General features: G+C 40.5%; 1 protein-coding gene across 2 annotated transcripts in view; it reads left to right on the top strand.

The window, feature by feature from the left end:
- The window catches only part of FAT3 (FAT atypical cadherin 3), a 334,054-nt gene that overhangs the window by 177,581 nt on the left and 131,651 nt on the right, over positions 1-24,822 (top strand). For both annotated transcript variants that reach the window (XM_074152937.1, XM_074152928.1), the window contains exon 3: positions 20,176-20,237. In XM_074152937.1, the coding sequence (XP_074009038.1) occupies positions 20,176-20,237 (62 nt within the window). The remainder of the gene's footprint in view (positions 1-20,175; positions 20,238-24,822) is intronic.

Below are 24,822 nucleotides of genomic sequence, written 5' to 3'. Positions count from 1 at the left end.
ATGGGTGAGTTTATTATGGGCTATTAATAGGCAATACCTGAATAGGTATTATTGATATAATAATATATATTATTATTATATCAATATATATTATATATTATACTATGTATATATACTATACTATACTATATATATATGTGTATGTATATATACTATACTATACTATATATAGTATAATATATATATTATACCTGAATGGGCAAGGGGAGAGAAGGGAAAAGAGCAAGGAGCAGTAAGGACAGTTTTTTGTGGTGGTGCCACTGGCCATGAAGGTTGGGATTAATCTTATTTAAAGTCACCGTTTCAGCGTTAACTATCCGTGCTAAGACAGACTTGCAGACTTGTCCATAGGCAGTGGAGGGGGAGGAGCAGTCCAGACTGCTGAGCAGCCTCTCTGGTGCCTTTTACAGCAGGAACCTGGATTACAGGTTTAGACAGGACACCTGGATTTACTTACCCAAAACTAGACAGGATGACTTTCATCCGAAGTGGTGTTTGGTGTCATATCAGTTGGAATATTAATCCCATTCCTGTGGCAGCATGGTGCTGCCATGGTGTAGCTCTCATAAAACTACCAGAAAGATGGGTTTTTTCCCCTCGTTAGAAGATGTTTGAATATAGAGCTATCAAACAACTTCATTTAAGGCTGTATGTTCTGGTGGTATCATTCCTGTGGAAGGGGCAGTGTGGAGCAAGAATGGAGAAGCAGTGTCTCCTGCGGCTGATGGCATCTCTCAGACCCCTGCCTGAAGCCAACCCTTTGCCTCTTTCCTTGGGGCAGCCAGGCAGGGAAGAAGTGAGCAGTTCCTGCTCAGGAGCTGATGTCCTTGGTGGCTCTGTATTGAGGAGGGCAGGAAAACAGATATATCTGCTTGCAGCCCTGAGCACCCACTCATTCAAGGGCTAGTTAGGGTCTAACTCACGTCCTTAGTCCTTCCAAATCGGACATATTGCATAGTCAGGGGATGACAGTACTACAGAAACCAGATATCTGTCAGCCCTTTCTGAATGTGGGATTTTCAGTTGGTGACATGCCATAAAGTTATATATAACTGTATAAAGCACAGGAGAGCTGGAGTCTTTTAGTTCTTTTTTTTTTTTTTTTCCCATTAAAAAATGCCATATACAAGTTTGAATTTGTTTGGTGAAAAATGAAAATTAAAAATACTTTTGGTCTTTGGTCTTTTGTCTTTTGAGAATAGCCATCCTGATGCCTTTTCTACAGCTCCAAGTCCCCTGGGCTGGGCAACCTGCTCAGACAGATTCCTCTGAGCAACAGTTTTTGTCCTGTTGGGATTCTGAGATACGAGGGCTGTGGGAACTTGGACTGCATCGAGGCATAAAGAGAGACTATTAGCACAGAGGGATCCTCAAATCCAAACTCCTAATTTTAGAGAAAAAATATGGAAATTAAAAACACTGTAGTGAAGAGCTGTGGGTTTTTTCACAAAAAAACCCACAACTGTTGGAAAGCTGAGATTCAGTGAGAAAAGCACTTCATTTGATGCCCAATTTTGTCAAAAACACTTGGGAGGGAGGCTATCGCTGGTGCTGAGCAGTGTAGGAAGGTATTAATTAGCACAGTTTGATGTCAGGTAGGGTCTGGAAAACAGGCCATATAAGATGAAAATGAAATTAAGGTCAATGAAAGCAGGAACCTAAATTGTTCTTCAGTGATTTGTCCCCATCATCATGTTGCAGGAACATGTGGGCAAAGTAACATTTTCTTTTTTTCTCTCAGACTGGGAGAAAAGCACTCCAGACATGGGCGCGGAGTGCTAAATGAGAAGCCCTCGGATGCCTGAGGCATCCACGGGAGCTGCAGGAAGAGCCGCAGCAACGGGTGGGGACTAGGAGAAGTGACCAAAGCCCTGGATGCTTATGTGTAGGCAGCCGAGTTGAATACATACTGATGAGCTCCCTACCTCACATGCAGACACCTAAATTTAGGTGTTTTATTCTCAAGATGAGTCCCATCTGACATTTCACATCTAGAGAATTACTGATTTTTCAATTAGAGATTGAGAGCTGCATTTCCATTCCCCTCTTCATCCCTGAGGAAAAAAACACACCACCACCAAATGGAAATTTTGCATATTTCTGGAAACCTGTTCAATATATGTGTCACTTTTGTGAAGCATTTCCCATGGCATGCCCTTTGTTTATCCTAATGTTGCGTGACCCACTCGGACATTTGGAAAAACAGAAGATGGTTGGAAATGAGGAGCCCGTGTGTCTAGCTGGTGTCCTTGCTGTTGCAGTATTTATAGACGGCGCTTTGGTCTTTCCTGGCTCATGTATGTCTGTGTGTTTGACCTTAAGCAAGTCTCTAAGCTCCTCTGTGCCTCAGTTCCCTGACTGTCCCAGCGGCAGCATTCACGACTGTCTGCATTGGCAGCCCACTTTTTTATTAAACTTTATTTTTTTCTGGACAAGGAATTTCTTGTAGTTTCCCATGAGATTGTTCTAGTGTCATTCAGGGAAAAGAGATAAAGAGACCGGGAGTACGAAGCTAAGCAAAATGTGTATCCATTATCACTTTGATGGGTTCAGCAGCCTCTTGGCAAATCCACTCTCAGCAGAAAGCGCAATCTGGTTTTCTGTGGTTTGGAGTGAAGTTTAACCCGTGGAGGGTGCTCATGGGAGAAGGGGGTGGTTTTCTGGGGTTGTTTTTTCTCCCTTTGTCAAGTTAGGCACCGTGCAGGGCGCAGTTTCTCCTGGGACGAGTTGACAAATACTCCGTCCAAAGTAACCTTGATGTATACCCAAAGCGCTCTCCGAGTGATGCCGAGCATTTTGGCAGGTCCCTTTTGCAGCGAGGTGCTCGAGAGCCGACAGCCGTGGCCCCGCTGAATGGGCCAGCGCAGGGCCAGCGCTGATTAATGAGGCAAACGCAGCCCCGAGGAGCAATGCCTGAGCAAAGAGGGGTGATGTCAGCCCTAGCAACAGATGGCAAAGCCCCTTCTCCCGCGCTCCGCGGGCTGCTCCAGCGCTCGCTGCTGGTGAATAAAGAACAATAAGGGTAGCACAGGGTTAACCGCCACTTTTATCAGCGTTTTTGTGCTGCCTTAGCTCTTTCACAACAAAATGTCAGGGGCTGAATTGATTATTTTTTTTGTTTTGTTTTGCTGTCCAGACGCAAGAGAAAAGTGGCCACAAGCAACTTTTAGTTCTTGGGGCCTCCTGCTAAAAGGGGCATAACAAACATCCTTCCTGCAAATGTGGCAAAAGCAATTGAAGGTGGAGCTGTTTTATAGAGGTTTCTGATGCTGTTGCAAATTGTTATGGGTCGGTTGCTATTTCTAACATAAACCTCAGCTGCTCAGGGTGCCTGGAAATGTCTGTGTTAATTACCATTAGGCTGAGGTCTTGTCTGTGGACACAAGTTGTATTGCTTTAACTACGCTGGTATCATTAAAGCGGTACAAATACCCTGAAGTGAATACAGTTACAGCGGTATAAATGAGCTTGTTTATCTCATAATCTATGCTAGTATAAAGCACCTTTATATCCATATAATTACGCTCACTGGGGGTTGTGCCAGTGTAAATGGTTTGGTACAAAAATCAATAACTGGCATAGTTGGAGGCAGGAGGCTGGCTGGGGTCCGGCAGGCTGGGAGGGCAGCGCTGCAGCAGCTTCCAGACCGAAGGCTCAGCTATTTTTGTTTTTAATCTATCGTTCTTGTCCTGACCTAGAAATAAAAATTGAATGGAAAGTTGAATTTATCTCAGTGGCAGAAATAGGGGTCTCAGGTGCCATCTCCCTCCTTGAACTGCACTGGCCAGAGGATGAGGGAAGCGTCTGAGCCGCGGGACAGGAGAGGTCCCTCCTTGCATAGAGGCACGCAAAGGGGCCAGCCGGCAGAGGATCCCAGAGAAATACCAATGATGGGAAAGAGAGTGATGTAGCCTGAAATAAAGGATTCAGAGCTGCTTCACAGCTTTCTGGGGCTGCTCTAATTTATGCCATAAGGCCACATTGACAGCCCCAAATCAAGGAGGACGTGGGGTGAGAGACAATCCCATTCGGCCTCCCTCACCTGCCTCCCGAGTTTATATCTTAGGACACAGAGGGTGGGATTCCCCTTATCAAATTCTGTAGTCATATGCACCTGAGCTACTTTTGTAAACTGCCTTTATAGTGACTGGAGAGATAGACACCCCTAAAGTGTATTTTTTATCCTATTAGCTTAGATATCTAAAATAAAGCATATAAATAATGCTTAAGAAGTATCTGCTTCTTTCCTTTGACTGTAGCCAGGTGGGATGCAGGTGAGTACAGAGGGGTCTTACCTGTTAACTTACTGGTTAACCAGGCTCCTAGTCCGGTCTGTGGCACCTGCGCTAACTCTTGGCTTTGAGAGGGGTTTCAGTGGTCTGCCTGCGGGAATACTTACGGACTCCTGGATCTATGTACTAAAAATGCATTTAATCCTACTTCTTTGTCTTCCTTCCTTTGACTGACAAAGCAAAATCATTTTCATAGGGTAGGGGTCTTTCACAGGGCATAGGGTGTCTTAGTGAACTTTTAATGAACTGTTTCTCATGTCATTTTTTAATGAACTATTGTTCATTATTTTGTTACTTTGCCCTGTTGCTGCCTCGATTCATTTCTGCCTGCTCTTACAAGCATTGCCACTGGAAGAGAAATGGCTGCTGTAGCTTTCCGAGCATCCCTGATCTGTACCACCTTCACCCCTCTGTGCAGCAGCTACCAGGATTGTCCAGGTGCTCCAGCAGTGTGCTCAGCTTTGTGCTACTTTCACCAGATATTATGGCTTTTTTGAAAATTATGTTTTGTTGTTCACGTGATTAGATCTGTGCCTATCCTGGCCCTGTCCCAGCTGCCAAGAAGTCTCCAGTCTCTGCTTGCAAGTTTCCGCATGTGTCCGTGATACCCTGCCACACTTTCTCCAAGCTCAGTCCAATATGCTAGGGGTAGATTTGGGCTTTAAAGTAGCTGACAGTGATTTCCTCAATCTTAAAATGTTCTAAACACCTAATCCATTTGCCTTTAATCTCTGGGTTGGTTTACTTTCACCAAGCACATCGCAGGTACCTACGGCAGATATAACCTGATCCTTTTGGACCCTACAGGACCAGTTTCTAGACCTAGGGCTGTGCTCTTGCTGTAAAAACAATACTGCTAGTAAAATGAATAATTTGGGTGAGTGAGAATGCCTAATTGATTCACCAAGGGTTATACAAGATAAACACTTAAAAGCATCGTCACAGAATCCAGCTGTGAAATGCCACTCATCCTCCTGCCACATGAAGCCCAAGGAGCAGATGCTCTGCATGTTTTAAGGAGGTACTGAGCCTTAGCCTTAAAATCCCAGAAACTTGTGGTTTCTCCTTGCCTCAAGACTTTGTCATGTATTTGTAGATTATTTTTACCTGTATTTACCCCATTCTCTCCCAAGGAGTAGTCTCAAAATTGCTTACATTCTTAACACGCAAACCTGAGAGACTGAAGATAAGAGTATTAAATGTGCTTTTGCTATGGTTTGCACTGATCTTCAACGTGCATTTTATTTTTATAGCTAAGATTCCCTACCTGTGAAATGGGAGAAATCTGTTTAACCCATGGAGAAGTTAACCTCATACTACACACACACCTTTGGTGCTGAATTCATTGACGTTTACAAAGTACAATGTAATCTTTGTATGCTAGGTGATGTTAAAGAGCACAATGTTGAGGTTCTTAGGTTTTCCTGCATTATTATTTTTTATTATTATTTTTAAGTGCTTGTTGAAAACTCTAAAGTCACTGAGGAATGAAGTTTTATTTCCAACTTGATAAAACATGTTGAAAACTATGGAAAACTTAAGTAACTTAGTGTTGTTTTGAGTCCTGTGTCTGAGGCAGTTTTATTGCCTTTAGTACTGAATAAAAAAATTGTAACTGATCTGTAAATCAACCCTTTGATGCAGTAAAAGTGCCAGAAACCAAAACTGCTCTGGCTCAAATGATAGACACTTATTCTGGCTGACAACTTATACTTTTAATTGGAAGCTACAGCTTTTGAAATGAATTGGACAGGGTGAAATCATCACAAGTCTTAGATGTAGACAATGACAGAAGCCAGTATGTTCAGTTCTCTTCGTCGAGGCTTGTAACACACAGAGAAAGCTGCTGATCTTACTGGATTGCGATTGAAGATATTTGCCCTTCACTGAATAATGAGCTTGCAATCACATTTTGCTGGAATAGGCTCTTTGTACAAACGAAACTTAAATCAGAAGGAAGTTAAATCTCATTTCTTATTTTCCGATCAAAACCTTCATGCTTGAGCACCTTTTAGAGAGGAACATTAGGCTCACATTTCTGTAATCTTATTTGTTATTCAAGATTTGCTCCTGATAGCTTAAACTACTGAAAAAAAACCCCACCCTTACAGCCTTAAAAATGGAAAATTGATTCATTTTCACCACTTTGCAAAGCCTTTCATTATAAAGGGGGAGCGAAGCAAGTAGAAAAGAACTGCATGCATCCGAAGTCACCAAATCTTTCCACTTGTTCCCAGGGCTCGGACAACAATGCCTCTATGAAAATAGCTCTGAGGAGGAAGAGCATGCTGGGTAATGAGATGCAAATGAGCACACCAAGCAGCCCACTCTGCTTCAGAGCCTTTGTATCCAGTAGTGCAATAACAACCAGCTTTTGAGTCATGATAGGTTAGCACAGAATAGGTTTCACAATGGGTGTGTGTATTATCCTCGTCGTTCTCCTCAGCTTGTGGTCAGCGGGATAGTTAAACGTGGCATCCATTTTATTGAGAAGTTGCCTAGATTAAAACTAGCGAAATGAGTGTCACAGTTAAGTGTAACAAAACTCAGTGTGAGACCCTGTGAAAGAAGAGGGGCATTTTATTTTTTTTACCATGCTCAGTATGTTGGTTTTACCTACTCACGCTCTCATACCCTACACACCAAGGCATGTGTATCCAAGTGCTATGGCCAAGATGACTTGTGTGGGAAACTGAAGTCCTCACTGTGTCTCTGTGGTTCCTCTTGACTGACAAGGAACTGAGTTTTGGACAGGTCTTTTAAAACATTTGGGAATTTACAGTTATCTTTGCATCACAATCTTGCTTACTTCTGTCTCTGTAAGTAATTGCTAGCTTTCTTCATCTCCTCATCTTTGATATCTTTGGGGCTATCATCTGTCTTTCTCTTAGGATGATAGTGTATGTGATGTGCTGCAACCTTGTTGCCCTACTTCTCTTACCAGACCACAGATCTTCTGCTGACAAATCGTCAATGCTGGGACCTTATCAGAGCCCTTGGCCCAGATGCAAACAGCACACTACCCAGAGTCCACCTGTTTGACTGCCATCAGTCACCTTCTTATTATTATCAATATTGAACATTCTTTTAAACCTGACTGTTGTTTCTTTTGGTGTTTTCACACACACATACATGTTTCCATTCCTATTTCACCCATATCCATCTTAATATTTCTGACAGGGATCTGTACAAGAGGGAAGTAGCTAAGGAGACTTGATTCACTCAACTGGAAGAGCTAGGGAAAGAATAGAGGAGTAGCTTCAATTGCTCCTTGGGCTCGCAGTTCTCTGTGAGGACCTCCACCTTTGTGTGACCAGGAAAGAAAGAGGTGAGGCCTGGATCAAGTCATACACATCCCTCTTTCAACTAGGTGAGCATCATTATCTGGGGTCTTCAGAGGGTGAAGTGGAATATGAGGACTTGTGCACTAACCAAGAGTTGAAAGCAGAAGGTAGAGGGCAGAAAGTATAAAGGAGAAGAAGTGTGTAAGCAGTGATGGAGCAAACCAGCAGTGCTGTGCTTCAGGCAGGAGAAAACAAAGTGCTGGATGTCCCTACAGCTGCAGTTCTTGCAGCAGCAGCTTGTCACAGCCTCTGGGTGCATCTTTTGTTCCAAAAGCAGTCCTTGTAGTAGCACCACTCCATCCTCATTCATTAGGTGATGGCTGGCCCTTGCTCCTCTGTCATCAGCCCTATCAGCGGCAAAGACTTGCTTAACATGACCTGCTTTCAGTCTCCTCTTCTCCTCTGCTGGGATTGATGCACATTCACATCCTCCCCCAGTGCACGTCTCCTCATTCCTCCGTCCCCTCTATACTGTCATCCCAGTTCCTTCAGGTTCTTCCTCAGTCACTCTGGGAGTTATAAACAAATCAGTGTTGTTTAAAAGCAGCCGGGAGGGACGGTGCTCGGGATGCTGCTGAGACCCCCGACTGAGCAACTGAACACAGGGTCTGCTTGCCCTTCCTCCGCTCCATCTGCCTGTGCGCGTGGGAAGAGCTCAGACTGAGGATCCCACCTCTCACTTGGTGTCAAAGCAAGAGAGATCTCTTTGCAAGTAACTGATTCTGCTCCTCTTCCTCGGCCAAAGATTTCCTGGTACCCAGGTCCCACTCTTGCCTCCCTGCTCTGGCAGCTGCTCAGCAAGGCTGAGGTACTGGGACGGCTTTGCAGAGAAAAGAAGCTACTGCTCGTGTTGTAGTTTTACTGTGCATTTTTGCTATTTGTTACGTGCTGAGACACTGAAGTGGGGGGTCAGAGCTAATACTGTATTATAGCCGTTGATAACAATTTAAATAAATCCCTGCACAGAGAAGTGAAAAAAAGAAAGTGGAAAACCCTGGAAAGCAAAGGAATTCATTTCAGTCTTTAAAGAAATGATTTTACTTACTTAACAATAAATTTTGGAAAATGCTTAGTGCTGTTATGGCTGAGCTTTATGAGATTGTTAGTTAATAATAATATCTTCCTTTTACACAAGTAATTTTTTCATTTATAGATCACAAGGCACTTTACAAAGAGAGATATCAATTATCCCAGTTTCATGGGAGGGAGAACGGACGCACAAAGACATAAAATGCCTCCTGTAAGGTTACAGACCAAGACAGAGGGTGAGCTGGAAACCAAGCAGAGGTGTCTCAGTATGGTTTCTTAGGCAGGAGACCACCTTGGGAAGGGCAGCGCATCTTGACAGTGCTGAGGTCTATCTGAGAGTCACATGTCATGAAACAAGGCCATATATCTTTTCTATGAGGCTTCTTTCCACAGCTCTGCGTTTTGCCTCTGGATCAGGAAGGTCACCTCACCGATGAATCATTTTTTTATTGGAGATGAAGATGAGAGTGACTTGACCTGGGGAATCTGTGGTTTGCACAAGGCTCCTCTCTCCCAGTGCTGTGGCTTTGCTGAGCTGGAGACAATTGCTGGTAATAAGGGATCAACGCCTTTCTTTTGAGCGCAGTTGGGAGAAAAGCTGGGGTTGTTTTCCTATTGTGAAGAACAGTGCTCGGTTGAGGGTGTGCGTGGAAAAATGCAAAATCACTCCTCTTTAAAAGGTAATGAGGGTGTCTAGATTAGGAGGAAAAACTGACAGCTGTGCCCTGCGCTCTCCGCACCTCCTCCACAATTGAGAGAGGAAAATACCAGGACTTCATCATGCTGTGACCTATGCGTATGTTATAAAAAAGCGTGCATTTGAGACTTTTTTATTATTATTTTTTCCTTCTTTTGTTATTACATCATAATATGCCAGAGAAAGAGGTGGAAGAATAATTCATGATGTATTCAGGCCCAAGGTGCAGAGTATTTGCATAGCCCCATTCCACTGAAAGTGGCACCACCTACCCCTGCCGCGGATGTTATGTAAGTCTTCTTTCTTGCAAGCAATGTAATTAATTAGCATAAATTATAACCAGAGCCTAGTTAGGCTCAGTCGTCGCTTTTGCAGAATTATGAGGCCTTTGTGCACATAAAAATTAAAGAAAATTGTATAATGATTATGTGTGCTGGTTACTAAGCTAGCCACCAGTTATATATATTTATAGCTATTCCTGCCAGTAATAATTATATGCTAATTATAACCCAAATAGAATTCTGTAATTTCTCGCTGAAAATGAAAGCGATGCAGGGATGTTAAAATCTGTGCTGAGGCATCGTATTAGCAATTAGGTTTTTAGGCAACATTGCACTTTCCAAAGGAAGAAAACAAAAGAAGATATGAATGCTATTTCTGTTCCTATGTATTCATTTAAGCCTAAATAAAGGATTTGAACTTGAAAACCTTCTTATCCCACAAACTGTGAACTTCCATGTGAAGTGTTTTAGGAAAGCTAAGCCCCTGCATGACAGTCCCTCAAGGGCATTCGCTCAGTTGTTTCAGAGCATCACAGCCCTAGTAGATGACTCAGGCTGCAATGACACCATGGAGAAATTGCCCATCAGTTGTGCCGGGGGAGCCAGAGCAGTTTGGGCGCTTTGAGTATTATCAGTCTTTTCATTTAAAAATTGCATCTGTAGATTGCAGACTCTGAGTGTTTGATGATGGCTCTACCACCCTGTCCCTGAGGGCTTGTTTTTTGAGGGTAGGCTTTTTGGAGGTGCAGTTTGAACACTGCCTTCATCCCACCTGAGTTCAGGCACTTCACTGAGACGCTTGAAGCTATTGATGTTCCAAAATGACCACAGTCAGATAGTGTCTGTGGTTTGACACGGGCAGGTTTGCAGACTGTGTCCTGCTGTCCAGAGCTATTTGGAATTTGGCTTCTTCTCGACCATACCCAACTCACTGCCGTCGCTCTCTTAGCAGGTTAGAATAGCTATGATAGTCTTCACTCCAGATATGTGAAAGAACTGGCACCTTAAATTGAACTCCTGTAGCAAGTAACTATTGAGGGGCATTATCAAATCTGGGACTTGATCCATCCATACAACTGGGATATAACAAATAAAATGTCAGTGGTAAAGAGCAGGAAGACAGGGTGAAGAAATAAGCCTTGCAGTCACAGAACTATTTGTCTGACCTCTGTCATCTGCAAGGCTTTCAAACTTATTTTGAAGGACAGTGTAGTTAAAAACATGGAAATAAATAGAAAATAGGATAAAAGTGCTTGTGGGTTTACCAGAAGTAAATTGTATCAGCCTGTCTTGATGTCATTGATAAGATAAATGATGTTCTAAGAAATACTCTGTGTGTCATCTACATGGACTTCAGTAATGCATTTGATATGGTTGCTCTGCAGAATTTATGAGGTACGAGGACATAGAGATTAATAGTCAAATTGATATGTGCATATAGGTCTGGCTAAAGAGGAAATAAAAATGATGAGTCTTGAAAGAGGAATTTGTATGCTGAAGGGCACACATTAACAGACTATTTCAAGTATTGGCAAGACAAATGGTCTTGTTTGATGGTTTCTTCAATGATGCTGCCTTCAAAAGTGGGAGTTTGCTCTGATCCAGAGTTAGCAGCCATCATGCAAACGGGAGGGGTTCGGGGGAAAAAAAGAAGAAATAAAGGATCCATGAGGGTTCAAAGAATAGAAATTCATTAGTGGAGTAAAGAAAATTATGCATTTGGGGATTGGTAACAAGATTGACGCACTCTGCTAGACGTACATCTACTGGAGGCAGTAGTTAGGCTGCTTTACCAGGTCTGTGTAGACATTATCTGGAGAGGAGTCTTCAGCCTCCATCCTTCAGGCTTTGAAGGGATGAGGGCTTGAACTGCAATGCAGGAAGGGCAATGGCAAATTCACTAGGTGAGAGGAAGCCAAGGGAGCTTGGCTTGTTTCATTGACCAAAATGAAGGTGCAAATTGCTCATATATGCAGTCTGTCTGGAAACCAGGGGCTTTCAGCCCTGTGGTCATGTTCCCAATCAGCCTTCCAGGGGCAATACGGGGAACAGAAAACCTGGTCTCTTTTGAAATGGAGAGGAGTATGTAGGAGAGTGGTGGCTTTGCCTGCAGTTGCTGACGACTGCGCTGGGTGAGTTTTGAAGGGATGAAAGGGAGTCCCTCTGAGTCCCCTGTTCCACCAGGCTGAACAGACTAGCACACCATATTGTCATTTTAAACAGATTCTAACAACAAAAAAAGCCAGAATCTGCCTTTAAAGGAAAGCATAATCCAAATTCTTCATTGAAGTAAGTGTTTGATGTGCATTTTTTGCAGAGTTTTGATATTTTCAGCAAAAAGCTGAGGGAACTCTAACAAGAGACAGAAGGAACAACCAAAGAGGAATGAAAAGGTTTTGCTTCAGCTTCTCCTCTTTTTTTTTTTTTTTTTCAGACATAACTACACATTAGAAAACGTAACTGTTTTTAAAAGCAATCATTTTTTATACCCGGCTTGTTTCAAAGAGGTCATTTCACTCTCATTGTCACCTCAGGAAAAACAATAAGGCAGCAGTCCTCCACGTAATTGCACAGGCTCGCCTGGTGGGTTCTCTTTCTTGTTCAATGAAGTATCATTCATTTAGATCAGAATACAGTCTTTCTAAATTAGAGGTTTACATGTGTAATTATATAAAATGATATGTTTGTTTACATCTCCGAGTAAAATGTACATCGCTTTCTATCATTTATCTTTGAAATTCAATTTCATTTTGTCGATCCCTAATTTATTACAGGAGATGAATGTGCTGTTAGAGTGTTTACAACGCCTCTCACTGCCTGTGGGTAATAAAATTACCCTGGTTATTGCTATTCATTTTGACATTTCTGTGGTTAAGAATACATGATAGTTTTACTTTCCTGAATATATGGTGGAAAGTCCTAATGCTATTTATTGTGGCTATCCCTTTTTTTGTTCATCTAAAGTCTTAAATTTACTTTCAAAGAACAGCGGGACAGTTGACAGCTGATGGCTGTGTTTCTCAATAGATGTGTACTTTTTTCTGTGTTCAGTATACATACGGAAAGGCTGTGTTCATACCTTTGTGTGTACCTTTAATAAATATTTGAGACTTCTAGTAAACTCATCAGTAAACCCATACATTCCCATATGAATTTCTGCAAATTCAGCCTAGGGGCTGCGGTGAACGAGCAGTGAGTATAATCAGTCGCTGAATTTATGGAACACTTTTGGAAACACAGTGTTTGTTTTACTTATTCTTTTTGTCCGTTTAACTGGTTGGGTTAAAAGGCCCTTATTTTCAGAAAACAATCCCAAGGCAATTTTCTCCCCAAGTAGAGCTTTCAAGGGTAACTCTACAGAATGTTTCCTTTGATATCTTCATGTGGTTTTCTTTCTGTATCCTCGTTCTTTACAATATTTGAGAAAGGCAGATTGGGAACTGCATCTGCTTTGGACTGTGACGAGATAGCATCAGTGTTGCAGGATGTTCAGAGCATCTCACGGGGCAAAACAGCTCTGCAGAGAAGGATCTCTCATTTTATATTCTTGTTTCCATTTCAAAATTGTTTTCTTTGAAGATGAGGATCGGCATCTTAATGAGGAGAAAGTTTCCCCCAGCAGCCAGGGACTGGAAAGCTTTGAGGCGAGACCTCAGCTAATCCATCCAGACCATCTCTGGGTGGGTGTGATGTATAAACCCTGACAAACATGGCCCTGTGCTGCCTGGCTGTCCCGGTTGAAGACCCCAACACTGTGAGTGGAAAGGGTGTAAAGCACGTGCTGCAGCCAGGCAATATGTTCTGAAGTTTCAATCAAACCCTGCGTAATAACATGAAGTCCCTAGTTCTACTTCTAACCCATCCCACACTTGTATTTTTTTAATGAAATGTTTTTTATGAATATGCATAGCAGGAAAAAAAAAAGAAAAAAGAAAATTTAATAACGGACAGTAAAACGTACAGTAAATTGTCTTTTGCAGGGCAAAGGGAAAACATTGCTTTCCTACTAACCTTCCTATCTCTATGAAGACACTCAGCCTTTGGCTTAAAACAGTGGAACGTATTTGGCTTCTTTTACTTTAGCCTGCTTGTTATCTATCATATACTCTTTTCATATTTCATCTAAACAGAGTTTGGAAATGAGAAATTAATAAGAGTTCTTTAAAATTTCCTTTTTCAAAAAATTTATTCTTCATACCATAAAATTTGCAACACTTCCAGAGACAGCAGTAAAATATGCTGTCTCTCCATACCAGATTCTGTTATCTTTTAAGCAGTAGTTCAGGAAACTGCTCAGGTAAGGTTATCCGTCCACAGGTTGAAGGAAAATAATTTAATTTCATAAGGAGAAGGCTATTGAACTCTCCTTGGCTTCATAGCCATATTAGGGAAATTCAATCTGTGTTAGAAAATAGCCTGTGGCAAACTGATTTTTGGTCCCTAAGTGTCACAGTATTGAAAAATATGTGAATTTCTTCTAAGCCAAAGGTCAGTTTAGTTCACTATCACACCTACAGCCGTGGGCTGATCTGGATGTGTAGAGAATAAGCATCAGGAGAAGCAAACCCACAGCAATGTTTCCCTCTGTGTACTATTGTTCAAGCTATACAGTGCTCAGCAATTTCCTCCATAGCCTTTGTATTTAACAGCCCTTGGTGAATTTTTCTTCTGTGGCTCTCCATGAATTACCTTGTTTCTCACACAAGTATTTCAAATAATGCATGTATATTGAAAGAATGAACATTGGTAAACCTCAGAGCTAAATACACCTCTGTAAATATATATATGTATTAGGATAAATTTTAACATTCACCTCATTGAGTATATGTGAAGTGTCACACACATACATACACATACTCAAATATTTGAGTATATACAGTATATATGTATGTATTTGTATAGCAGGGTCTATCAACTTAAGCACACACAGACACACACAGGTTTTATTTGCATGAGAACCCTTCTGTGAAACAAGAGAGCTAAGTGAAGGCAGAGCATGGATTATTCAGTTGGAAAATCCTAATTGGCAATTGACCACTCTAATTAAAGCACTGAAGGCAGAGTTATCAGGTTCACATTTGCCCAGGTGTCATCACCCTGTCTGACTGAGAGAACAGAGGTAGTGAATGCCTTGAGTTTTCCAGAACAGAAACTGTTAAGAAAACAAAGAAACGTCTGACTTTTCTGGAGTATAAATTAAGGTTTATATGCATAGTCTGTTCTGGCTGACTAGTTGATAATTTATGGAATTCATAAAATAGTGTGGTCCAATAAATACATGATCCTCAGATGACAATTTGGGCTAGTTCAGTTTTGGTGTTATTTCCCCCATCTTCGGTTGTCACCTTCACTTTGATCAGCATCAAATTCATCTAAGATTTGAAAAGTCAGAATGTGTTTTTACTCTGTTTGCATTTCTCAAGAATCTTACCTTGCTTGCATATTATCCCACATTTCGTGTCAAGTCAATAATAAAAATAACCATAAACATAAGTATCTCTGTTAGCTTTAGGCAATCCTATAAAATATATTTATATTTCCAGTAATGTACAAAACAAACTTTGAAAAAGATTGGCAAAAATGTCAGAATTCAAATTAAATTTTGGAGCCCTGGCAGGATTACATGGCAGTATCACAGCCTCCTGAGGAAGGAATAATTTGGATATGCAGATGGAAATGTAGTTACTGAACTTTTTGAAATGAAACATGTTGGCCTCAAATTACATTTGAATATAAATTTGTTTGCCTTCCTTTGTTTATGTTAAACAAGTTAATAATTTTCTGTGCTTTTTGCATGCATTCTTGACTAAAAATAAAAATGTAAAGATTACATTCATTTGGTAGAGATTCTTAGCTAGAATAAATTTACAGACCTGCTTTGATTGCAGTGCAATTGCGCTAGATTGAGCCTATTACCTGCATATCATCAGAGAGCAATGTGTACTTTTGGATATTCCTCAGATGCAGACACTTAGCGTAGCCACATGTTTAAGCATCCAAGCAGAACTACTGCATCACAAAAAAACTCAGTTTGAGACAGAACCTTATACCACTTGTGAATAACAAAGCATACCTTAGCTGACACAATACAACCAACAAGCTGCTGCTCTCTCTTTCAGGTTTGCTGGCTTTATTATTAATAAAGAAGCAATTTTCTAAAAAAAAAATAAATGATATTATAAAGCATTAGTCATACTGTTGAATTCATAACTATTCCTGATGTTATCTTATCTTCAATCATCTGTACACACACACACATGCATCCACACACATACCTGGTATTAATGCTAAGACTACACCGTTCAGACCAAGTTACCATTTGCTAATAAGTTACGTTTCCTCATTTGCACTCTAGTAACCGCATGCTTCACTCATGTGGGGTTTGATCTCTTTCACTGAACTTTTTCCTTTTTTTTCACTTTGCATCTGCGGTGTGCTAAAAGCATTATCCCAAGCATCAGTGCTAAGTGTTGCTCAAATGCCTTTATCACACGTCTGAGCCCTAATAACTGCTAATTTGTTTCCAAGATGATGCATTGACTGAAAATTGTATAGGCTGATGTATTGGTTTAAGCGTCAGGATTTCATAGTCTTGGTCCTGTTCTTTCTTCTGTGCCACTAGGACTGCACCCAAGCTGTAAGGCAGATCTGCCTTGTTGCTCACCCTACGTCTCTGGCTTTCCCATCCAGATTATAAGGTGATGGGGTGAAGGACACTGCTGTTTCTTCTCCGTCCACTTGCTGAGTTTCCTATTAGCTGGGAAAGATGCAGGAGAGGATGATGATCCTATCCAGTCTACAGTTGGAAGGATATTCCCCAGTTGGTGTCAGCTGGGACTTGTCACTGTGTCCTGCAGCATAATGGGACATGCTCTGTGGGGTGAGATTATTCACCTTCCAGCATTTCCAAATTCTCTAACAGGAGGAGAACAGTTATTGTTCATTTATTAGGGTGGGGAAAGTACTCCAATAGCAAAAGTAATATGTGTTGTAGAAAAGCAAGTTATATAAGAACATATAGTTATCTCCAAGCTGAAATATTGGGTCAAGCAATATTCAGTCAATGTTTCACAAAACAGTTCATTTATATGGCCGGAGGAACAGATGTGCCAGGATGCACAGAGAGATGTTTTAACTCAGAGAGTCAAAGGAAAGTATGAAATGCTGGGAACAGAATCACATAACCTTGCTTGTGAGCTGATGGTTTACTGTAAATAACTTTTCTATCGGATCCAGTTTTCCTCTTCACTTTCATGGATGTTCTTAAAGAATCATCACAGTTATAAATATCTCTGGCCCTTAGCAGAACCATGATGTTTCCCTGGAAATATGAGAGAAACCATTTGAGAGGTGTCCTATGACTTTTGAAGCTTGTTAGGGTTTTTGACTATTTTGTGATAAATGTGTGCTATATTTCCCAGCTGGCTTTGGACAGTTGTCCAGATGGCTGTCTCTAGAAGAGCTATGGCACATATTGAAGATGGGAAAAAAGAAAGGGTCATTTTTTATCATTGTCCCCCCATAATTTTATATCATAACCAACAGTGCAGCATAACAACATTTCTTAGGGTTTATTTTTCTCGGTGAGTTATTTTCTTTAGATAATGCCTTCATACCATAACAGAGTATGACGATTTAATACAGTTAGAGGAGAACTAAAACTGGGATATAGTCTCTTGTGCAAAGCCAAGTTTCTCTCAGTTGTCCCTGTATGTCAAAAATAAAGTTCTACATCCTGCTAAATAGTACTATTATTATGTATTTATGGCATGGAGTACCGAATACAGGAGGGAGGGAGGGACACAGCAAGGTTTTCATAAAACCCATGAAATTAATTTCTTTGAGACTGGAGTGGTAAAGCAGTGGGTAGTCTTAGACATAACTGGACTATATTTCTTTTTCTTTTTTTTTTTTCATTTTTGATGATTGGTCTTAAACAGAATTCCTTTAAATACGGTTTTTAAATTCCTTTAAATACAGGACCAGATTCACATCCATACCAATGCATGGCCATAATTAAATAAATATTAACATTGACTAGTTGAGATCTTATTTTATGTATATTCGTATTTTAAACAGCAGTGTTGTGTAGCATTATCTATCCATGACCTCAAGAACGTATGTGGACTAAGCAGCCAGGAGACTGCAATGGGACCACCACAAGTGTTGGATGGGAGAGTCCTTTAGAGAACAGGAATGGAAACTAGAGGCCCCACGACTGCACCCACAAATGACCGTTTATTTCTATAGAGTATTGTGACAACCTAATGAAACTGCCCAGAACTGGGCTGTCTTGAAAGCAAAAACAACTAGTTGTGCTAGCACCATACTTCAGGATCAGGTCTGCAGAGCTGATGGTGATGGTCTGGTTACCTGCCCTTTTGGACCGGCTGTTAAGTCTGGGTGGTAAACCTTTTAAGATCTGCTATATTTAAAATATAGGCAGTTGTGTTGTAGACACTTGCCATATGTTCATACACCTCTTTCAGAAGGAAATTCAGGTCTGAAGGCTCTCTGACCATTGTTGCAGTCTAAAAGGCTCTACATTGAAAAAGGAAAACAAAAAAGAAGCCTTTAGTGATAGCAGTAGTTTTGTGAGGAGGAGCAGTAGTGGTGGTAGTAGTAGTAGTTTTAGTTGTACCAGTGAAAGAAAAGTACTATTCATTCTGACAGCTAGTGCTATTCAGTTTCAGGTGTTAGCTCTTGGTCTCCAGAAGGAATCTGAATTCCTCTGCCAGAAGAAGGTGATGAGGACAGACCATCTATAATTTACAGATAGACATTTGTTGTTTAAGAAGAAGGTAGGTGGAGTTCATAGTGGCACATTAGGAAGTGGAAGACTATATAAAAATGATCATATTCCTTTGCATGTTTAGGTTGTGCTTGATAAATATCCATAGTGACCGTGCATGTGATGAACAGGGATATTTCAAATTTGAAATTTTTACTTTATCAATTTATTGGGGCTGAACTTTCATAATTAGAAGCTTCTTCCATGTATGTTTGTGTTCTCTCTAGACATGGGAGGATCTTGTGTGAATGACACCAATTTGTCATCCGTGCTGTCACGTCTGTTTAAACTCATGCAGTGAGTAGATGTCTCCCATATGGTGTAGCTGTTTTGAATTGTTCAATGCAGGCAATAGCAGTTGTTTTGTTTTTTCAGCCTTTTCCCAGCACCAGATTCTTCCTTGTCATTGTTATGATCCACTCCGATTTCTGTGACTTCCCCTTGGGTGTCCCTTCTGTGGTCTAATAGATCTCATAACAAGTCTGAAATACTGAAAGCAGAGTGAACTTTCCTTTGTTCATTTCACCCCATTACTTCAAGTAATATTTCCACCCTTCTCACCAAAATCAATAGTGATTCCTCCAAGGAGAAGGCAACAGTGTGTGAGGAGCTGCAGCTGTAGAAACCTTCTGGGACAAGAAGTGCTATGTAGGTGTAAGATGTTGCTGATGGTTTTTTTGGTATTTAGGATCATCGTGGATTTGTGTTTAGATGTTTGGCTGGTCTGATTAAATAAATAATAGGTAATCCAGGGAGTTTTTATTTTCTTGTCTTCCTTGGTAATCTTAGAGATGAAGAATTCTTAAGAATGACTTTGTCCACTGGCATTGTCTCCAAAACCAGCTTTATCTCTAGGAAAAGCTGCTCTTTTTACACTTATCAGAATCTATCACAAAGCAAGCACACGATGCATTTTCCTACCCAATAAAATGTTGTGTATAAGGGAAAACTCAAATCTGCCCTTTAAATCTTCAGTGAGAACAAAATAAAAAACTAAGCTATGTTCATAGAAGATACGCATCACGTTTCTTGAGGGAACTTTGGAAGTGTTTCATTTTCTTTCCTTGGTATAAATCTCAGAAGAGGTTAATCATTTGTGAAAGTACATTGCTTTTAAAAAAAGATATCTTGATCATTCTCATGTAAAAGGGTACTTTATTTTAAAGACTCAATTTGAGCATGGAATAAATTGATGAAATTGTATTACAAAACCTTTAATGCATTAGAATGATTACATTTGGAAATCATTATGTATACAAGTAGTTATTACAGAAATAACCTTCTTTGTCAAGTATTCTTGGTGTGGAAGTAATCAGCATCCTATCCCATTAATTGTTTGAGAACTCTGAAATCTTTAATGAGGTCTTTTACGGAAGGATTTGAGTCAAATGCAAATGATTCATTGAAGCACTTAATCATAAGACAAATAGTGATTCTTCAGTAATGTTTTTTTTATTCACTGTAATAAATGTAGCACACTAACTGTAGATACACAGCTAACTGTTTTTCAGTTACTTTTCTCACAGCATTTTTCTTTAAAGATTCACTGTTAGTCAGAAAGTCATAATGGCTGCACTGTGAAAGAAAATGCTTGACAGATGTCAAGAAATCTGTGTCTGATATAGCTTCAAATAGATTTTTTCCCTTTGAGTGTTTGAAAAATGAATTTATTTCTTCTGGTCGATAGAGACATATATTTTTCAATGGGTATTGGCAATCAAATATCATCCTTTTTTCACAGGTCTGATTACAACAACGTCAAGAAAATTGGATCGGGAACAGCAAGCAGAGCATTTTTTGGAGGTAAGATTAAGTGGAAAATATATGTTAAAAGGTTAACTGATTTTTGTAGTTTAAAATCACTTCATCCTGTTCCAGGAGAGTGGTATTCTCCCGTCTCTCGATGTGTGACAGACTTGCACAAAGCTGGGAATTGCCTGATTATATGGAAGAAATAATACATTTTGCAATTCACAAGCACAGGAAAAAATTGAACAAATGCGCACAACACTTGTTTTCCACCTCTAATCTGCTCCAGTTAAATCTTTTATTGTAGTCCTGAAATTTTATTTGTATCCAGAGCAGTTTTTTTTTTTTTTTAAAATAGGTGGAACCACCCCAACCCTGCCAAGATTCTCCATCTCTTAGGTTAAACGTGTTTAAAGTTTTGCATCTCAGTTCTAACATACAAACTATTCTTTTGGGTGAAAGCAAACTACATTCACTGCATCATCAGAATCAATGAATAATTTCTTAGCTTTCACTTACTTGGACTATCAATGGCAAGTTTCAAGTTAAAAATTGCCCCCTAAAGAGTGTCTAAACCATTCCCTTGGCCCTTAGGTGAATGTTTCTCTTTATAAGTAGCTCACATATGTTGGCTATGGAGTGATATACTTGTAAACTACTGGTTTTACCACATGTGTTTTCTTTCACATTGCTGTACACCATGCTGAGTTTTTTTTCCTTTGGGTAGAAGGTCCTTCACTCTGTTCTCTTCTCTATTTGTGAAATAAGGAATTCTTGATTCTTGTTGGCACAAGTGAAAAATAACCGTGTTGTCCTGCATAATCAATCATTCCTACTATGTTTTTTAGGAAATTCGCTTCAAATCCACACAAGTTAAAAAACATCTGGACAAAATAGTTCCCAAAGCAATCACTATCTGGCAGTGAAATGTAGTAAAATATACTCTTGCATATTCCATGGTTATTTCATGTTTTTTAGAAAACACAAATTATTTCAGTTAGTGCAGAACTCAGGAGAGAAGGGTTAATTTATTACTGTACAATTTGGGCGTTTTTTTCTTGATAATTCACTGTAGATTGTTACACATTCCAGGCCATAAATAAGTGGAGGGGAACAAAAGGATTTTCCCCTTTTTAGGATTTATTAACTTCGAAAGTTAGTAAAGTAATCATGTGTTCAAATAAATGCAGGCTTTCCAGTTTATACTGTCAGAGAAGATCACAAGCTGAATGAAATTGGCATTGATTTTAAAATATATCTACTGATGAGAATCTTAGGTCTGTAAGTCTCTTTTGCATTTATCTCAGAGACCTCAGTGAAACACTCCAAATTCACATTTGCCAGAGGACTCCCGTACAGATGGGGAAATGTTACTATTAATAGCAAAAAGAAAAAATAATTGCTTAGAGGAATTAGGCTTTAGTCATCGATACAAGTTAATATATTCCTTCCCCTGCATTTTATCTCTTTTGAAAAAATAACCATCTGCAAGATTTTGAGGACTGAAGATGCACTAGAGAGTAATTGGTGTCATATGGTGCCCCAAGGCTCGTGAATGGGGAGTGGAGGGCAGGCTACAGGGGAGAGAAACACCAGAGCAGGGTGTCCTGCAGAAGTGGGGAGAGTACCACACTATTGTAAAACCCAACTGGGAATGGCGTGCAGCAAACGGAATCAGACTCTGGAAGGCACATGGCCCCAGTGGCCAAATCAACCCTTTGAGCTGCCGATGAGCGTTGACCATCGCCGCCTCTTGGGGGGCGCGTTGCTGGGGACCAGAGCAAGTGAGCTGCTGGGGATCCAGAGCCAGGCTGGCCAAGCTGTATGCCTTCTAGGGCACACTCAGAAAGCATTTTCTAAAATGCCTGGCTGTCTCTGTGTGTAATTAACCCCCTGGGGAGGCCTTAATTGCCGAGACAACCATGGTCTCCCAGTAGTACAGTATTTCCCTTCCAGCTTCATTTCATATCCTTCTTCCAGTAGTCTGTCTGGTATAAAAGAGAGCAAACTTGGCTCCCTTTGAAAAGCTCTGATTAGTGCTTGACCTGGCAACCTCTGCTCGCCTTTGCCCAGTGTGTGTGTGAGGCACTGACAGACCTTCCCTAAATACATATTTAATTATTTTTTAATAAGCCTGTCTTTTCCCTACCTGAATTTGACAGGGACACTATACCCATGCTGGCCAGTACTTACTGAGAAAATTCCATTGCTAACAGTATTTCCTCCTCTTTCATGACAGTTGTTAGGAAAACGAGGTGAAATAAGATGGCAGATATTAGTCATTATAATTGTGTGTAGAGACAATGCTCGTCTCCAGATCTCTGCCTCTGATGGCTTAGGGTGGCTCTTCTGGAGTTGTCTTTCCCTGTCTGTATTGGAGGAAACAGGAATTATCATCAAGGACTGGATATGTATTTTTAAGGCTGCCATGGTTAGGAAAGGTGAACCTAAGTGACTCCCCTTGTAACTACACAAGAAGCCTGTTGCAAAGTAAGTACTGAGCCCAGGTCACCCGTGCATCTCTTCTTCCTTCCTCCTTTAATTATCTTCTTTGGATGTATGGACTTGTGTCCACATGACTTTTTGAACGGTGCCTGAGGCTGCTGCCACAGGACGTGCACTTACCAAAGAGTATGTCCCAAAGTAAGCACAGAAACATGTCTAAACGCTGCGTTGCAAGATGCATCAGAGAGTCAGAAATGGACTCCCCTTTAAAATATTTGAGATTTTTTCTGTTTGTTCTGGGGAGGTTTTTTTTTGTTTGGGGCTTTTTGGGAGGAGAAAAAGAAAAAGCAAATTTCTTCTTCCAAATCTTTCATTGATTGTGACATTGTCAATCCTATTCTTTTTTCAGCTCCCAAATTAAGGGATTAATTTTTTTGACACATTTGTAATGTCTTGCAAAGCTGCAGGTTTTATTCAGTGCTTATTATCAGGTAGAATTTTTCTGCTTAGGTTTAAATTGGATGTCACTGGATTTTATACAGGATGGTCTCTTGCTTTAGTGGATTCCTACTAATGGAATGGTTCTTCCTGAAATGGGAGGAAAATGACCTCTTGAATACATAACTTTCTCATATGAAGCAAACCAAAAGCAATTGCTTTATTTCACAGACTTTCTTAAAAAGTCTGCATTTGGGATAAAGTATTTAAATATCCGTCTGAAACAAGAAAGGTAATTCTGAGAGTTACCTGCTTGCTTTGCAAGTAAATGAAAATAGCAATGTATTTTCCAGTGAGGTGTAATTGCAGGTTTCAGGTGATCTGTCTTTATTCTCCTTTACAATTCCACACACCAGCACTATGGTTATAGGTTTCCTTCTTTCTTTCTTTTGCTACTTTTTGCTTCTGGATATGCATTTTCTTCTAATAATTTCTATATTAACACTTTACTCTGTCTTCTCTTGTATTATGCTAAATTGCTAAAAAGAAGAAGCTAGAAATGGAGAATGTTAGTAGAGTTTGAGCTATGGAAAACCAAAGTTCTGGCTGCTTTTCTGCCCACTTTTTTTTTTTTTTTGTAGATGCCTTCTAATGTTGGTCTGTCAGCTTCACAAACTAGTGATTTTGCTATGTGACTGTATGCAAACAGCTGCTGGAGTGATGGAGGTCCAATAATAAGCATAAAAATTAAACAATTTCATGCAGGGTCTGCATCATTGTGTTATGTCAGCTGATTCTGACATGTCCAGAATACAAATAGTTCCTGGTCTGCTTTCCAGTGTACGTGTGCAGCTCGATGGGAGAGGATTGTTGAATCCAAGCTACAGCTCCTTCCCTTACGCATTCAGCCCAGAAGGTGGATCTCAGCACACGCTTTCACACCCTGAGAGGTTTCTGAATGCGATGGGTTACTTATGCCTCCAACACAGAAACCCTCTGCGAAAGGCACCCACTGCTGGGGGAGTTGTTTGCTGGGAATTGCTGGGGCAAGACCTGTATTTAGCAAAAGATTGAGCTGTAAGTTACAGGCTTCAGTGTGCAGTTCTAGCAACAGTCTTTGAAACTTTATGATTGGAGGGATAAATTATCTGTAGCAAGAGGTGACCTCTTCATCCTCTTGTATGAGTAATAAGCTGGTGTTTTTGGAGTGCTGGGGCTACTTAGTCTCTCCTTGATGAGCGCATGTGGTGCAGGCTCTAAAGTCATTTAGCCAGTGTTGAAAATTATCTCCATAGTATCCCTCTGTTCTTCCAAACTATGTTTAAATTTACCACTGTTAGATTCATTCAGAAATTACCTTTTAACATTTGCCATGGTGGAAAACTTGTCTATTCAAATCCTTTCTAAAGAATAAAAATAGTTGCTAGTAAGCATGGTCAGATCTTTAAATCTCTACAAGACTGACAAAGCAACTGAAGACAATAGGTTTAAAAATACTGTTACAACAGCCTCGGCCTTTCAAGGTCCGAGTCATGTACCATAATTAATGAGGGGGAGAAGCGGGAGCAGAGTGTTGGCTTAGTGCAGCTAATTTTTAGCCAAGTTAGTGCTATCAGAATAGGAACAGCGCCTCTCAAGTGCCTTGCTTTTGTCGCAAATCAGTATATACAAGCCTCATCAATCTTCCTGCTGTGATGCTTGAGCATAGCTCTGAGAAGGATGTCAGTAACAGTGCAAGGGGTTGTAATGAAGATAA

This window comes from Numenius arquata, chromosome 1 (genome assembly GCF_964106895.1).
Source record: "Numenius arquata chromosome 1, bNumArq3.hap1.1, whole genome shotgun sequence".
Classification (NCBI taxonomy): domain Eukaryota; kingdom Metazoa; phylum Chordata; class Aves; order Charadriiformes; family Scolopacidae; genus Numenius; species Numenius arquata.
Note: the sequence above shows the minus strand (reverse complement) of the source record. Positions and strands in the feature narration are given on the sequence as shown.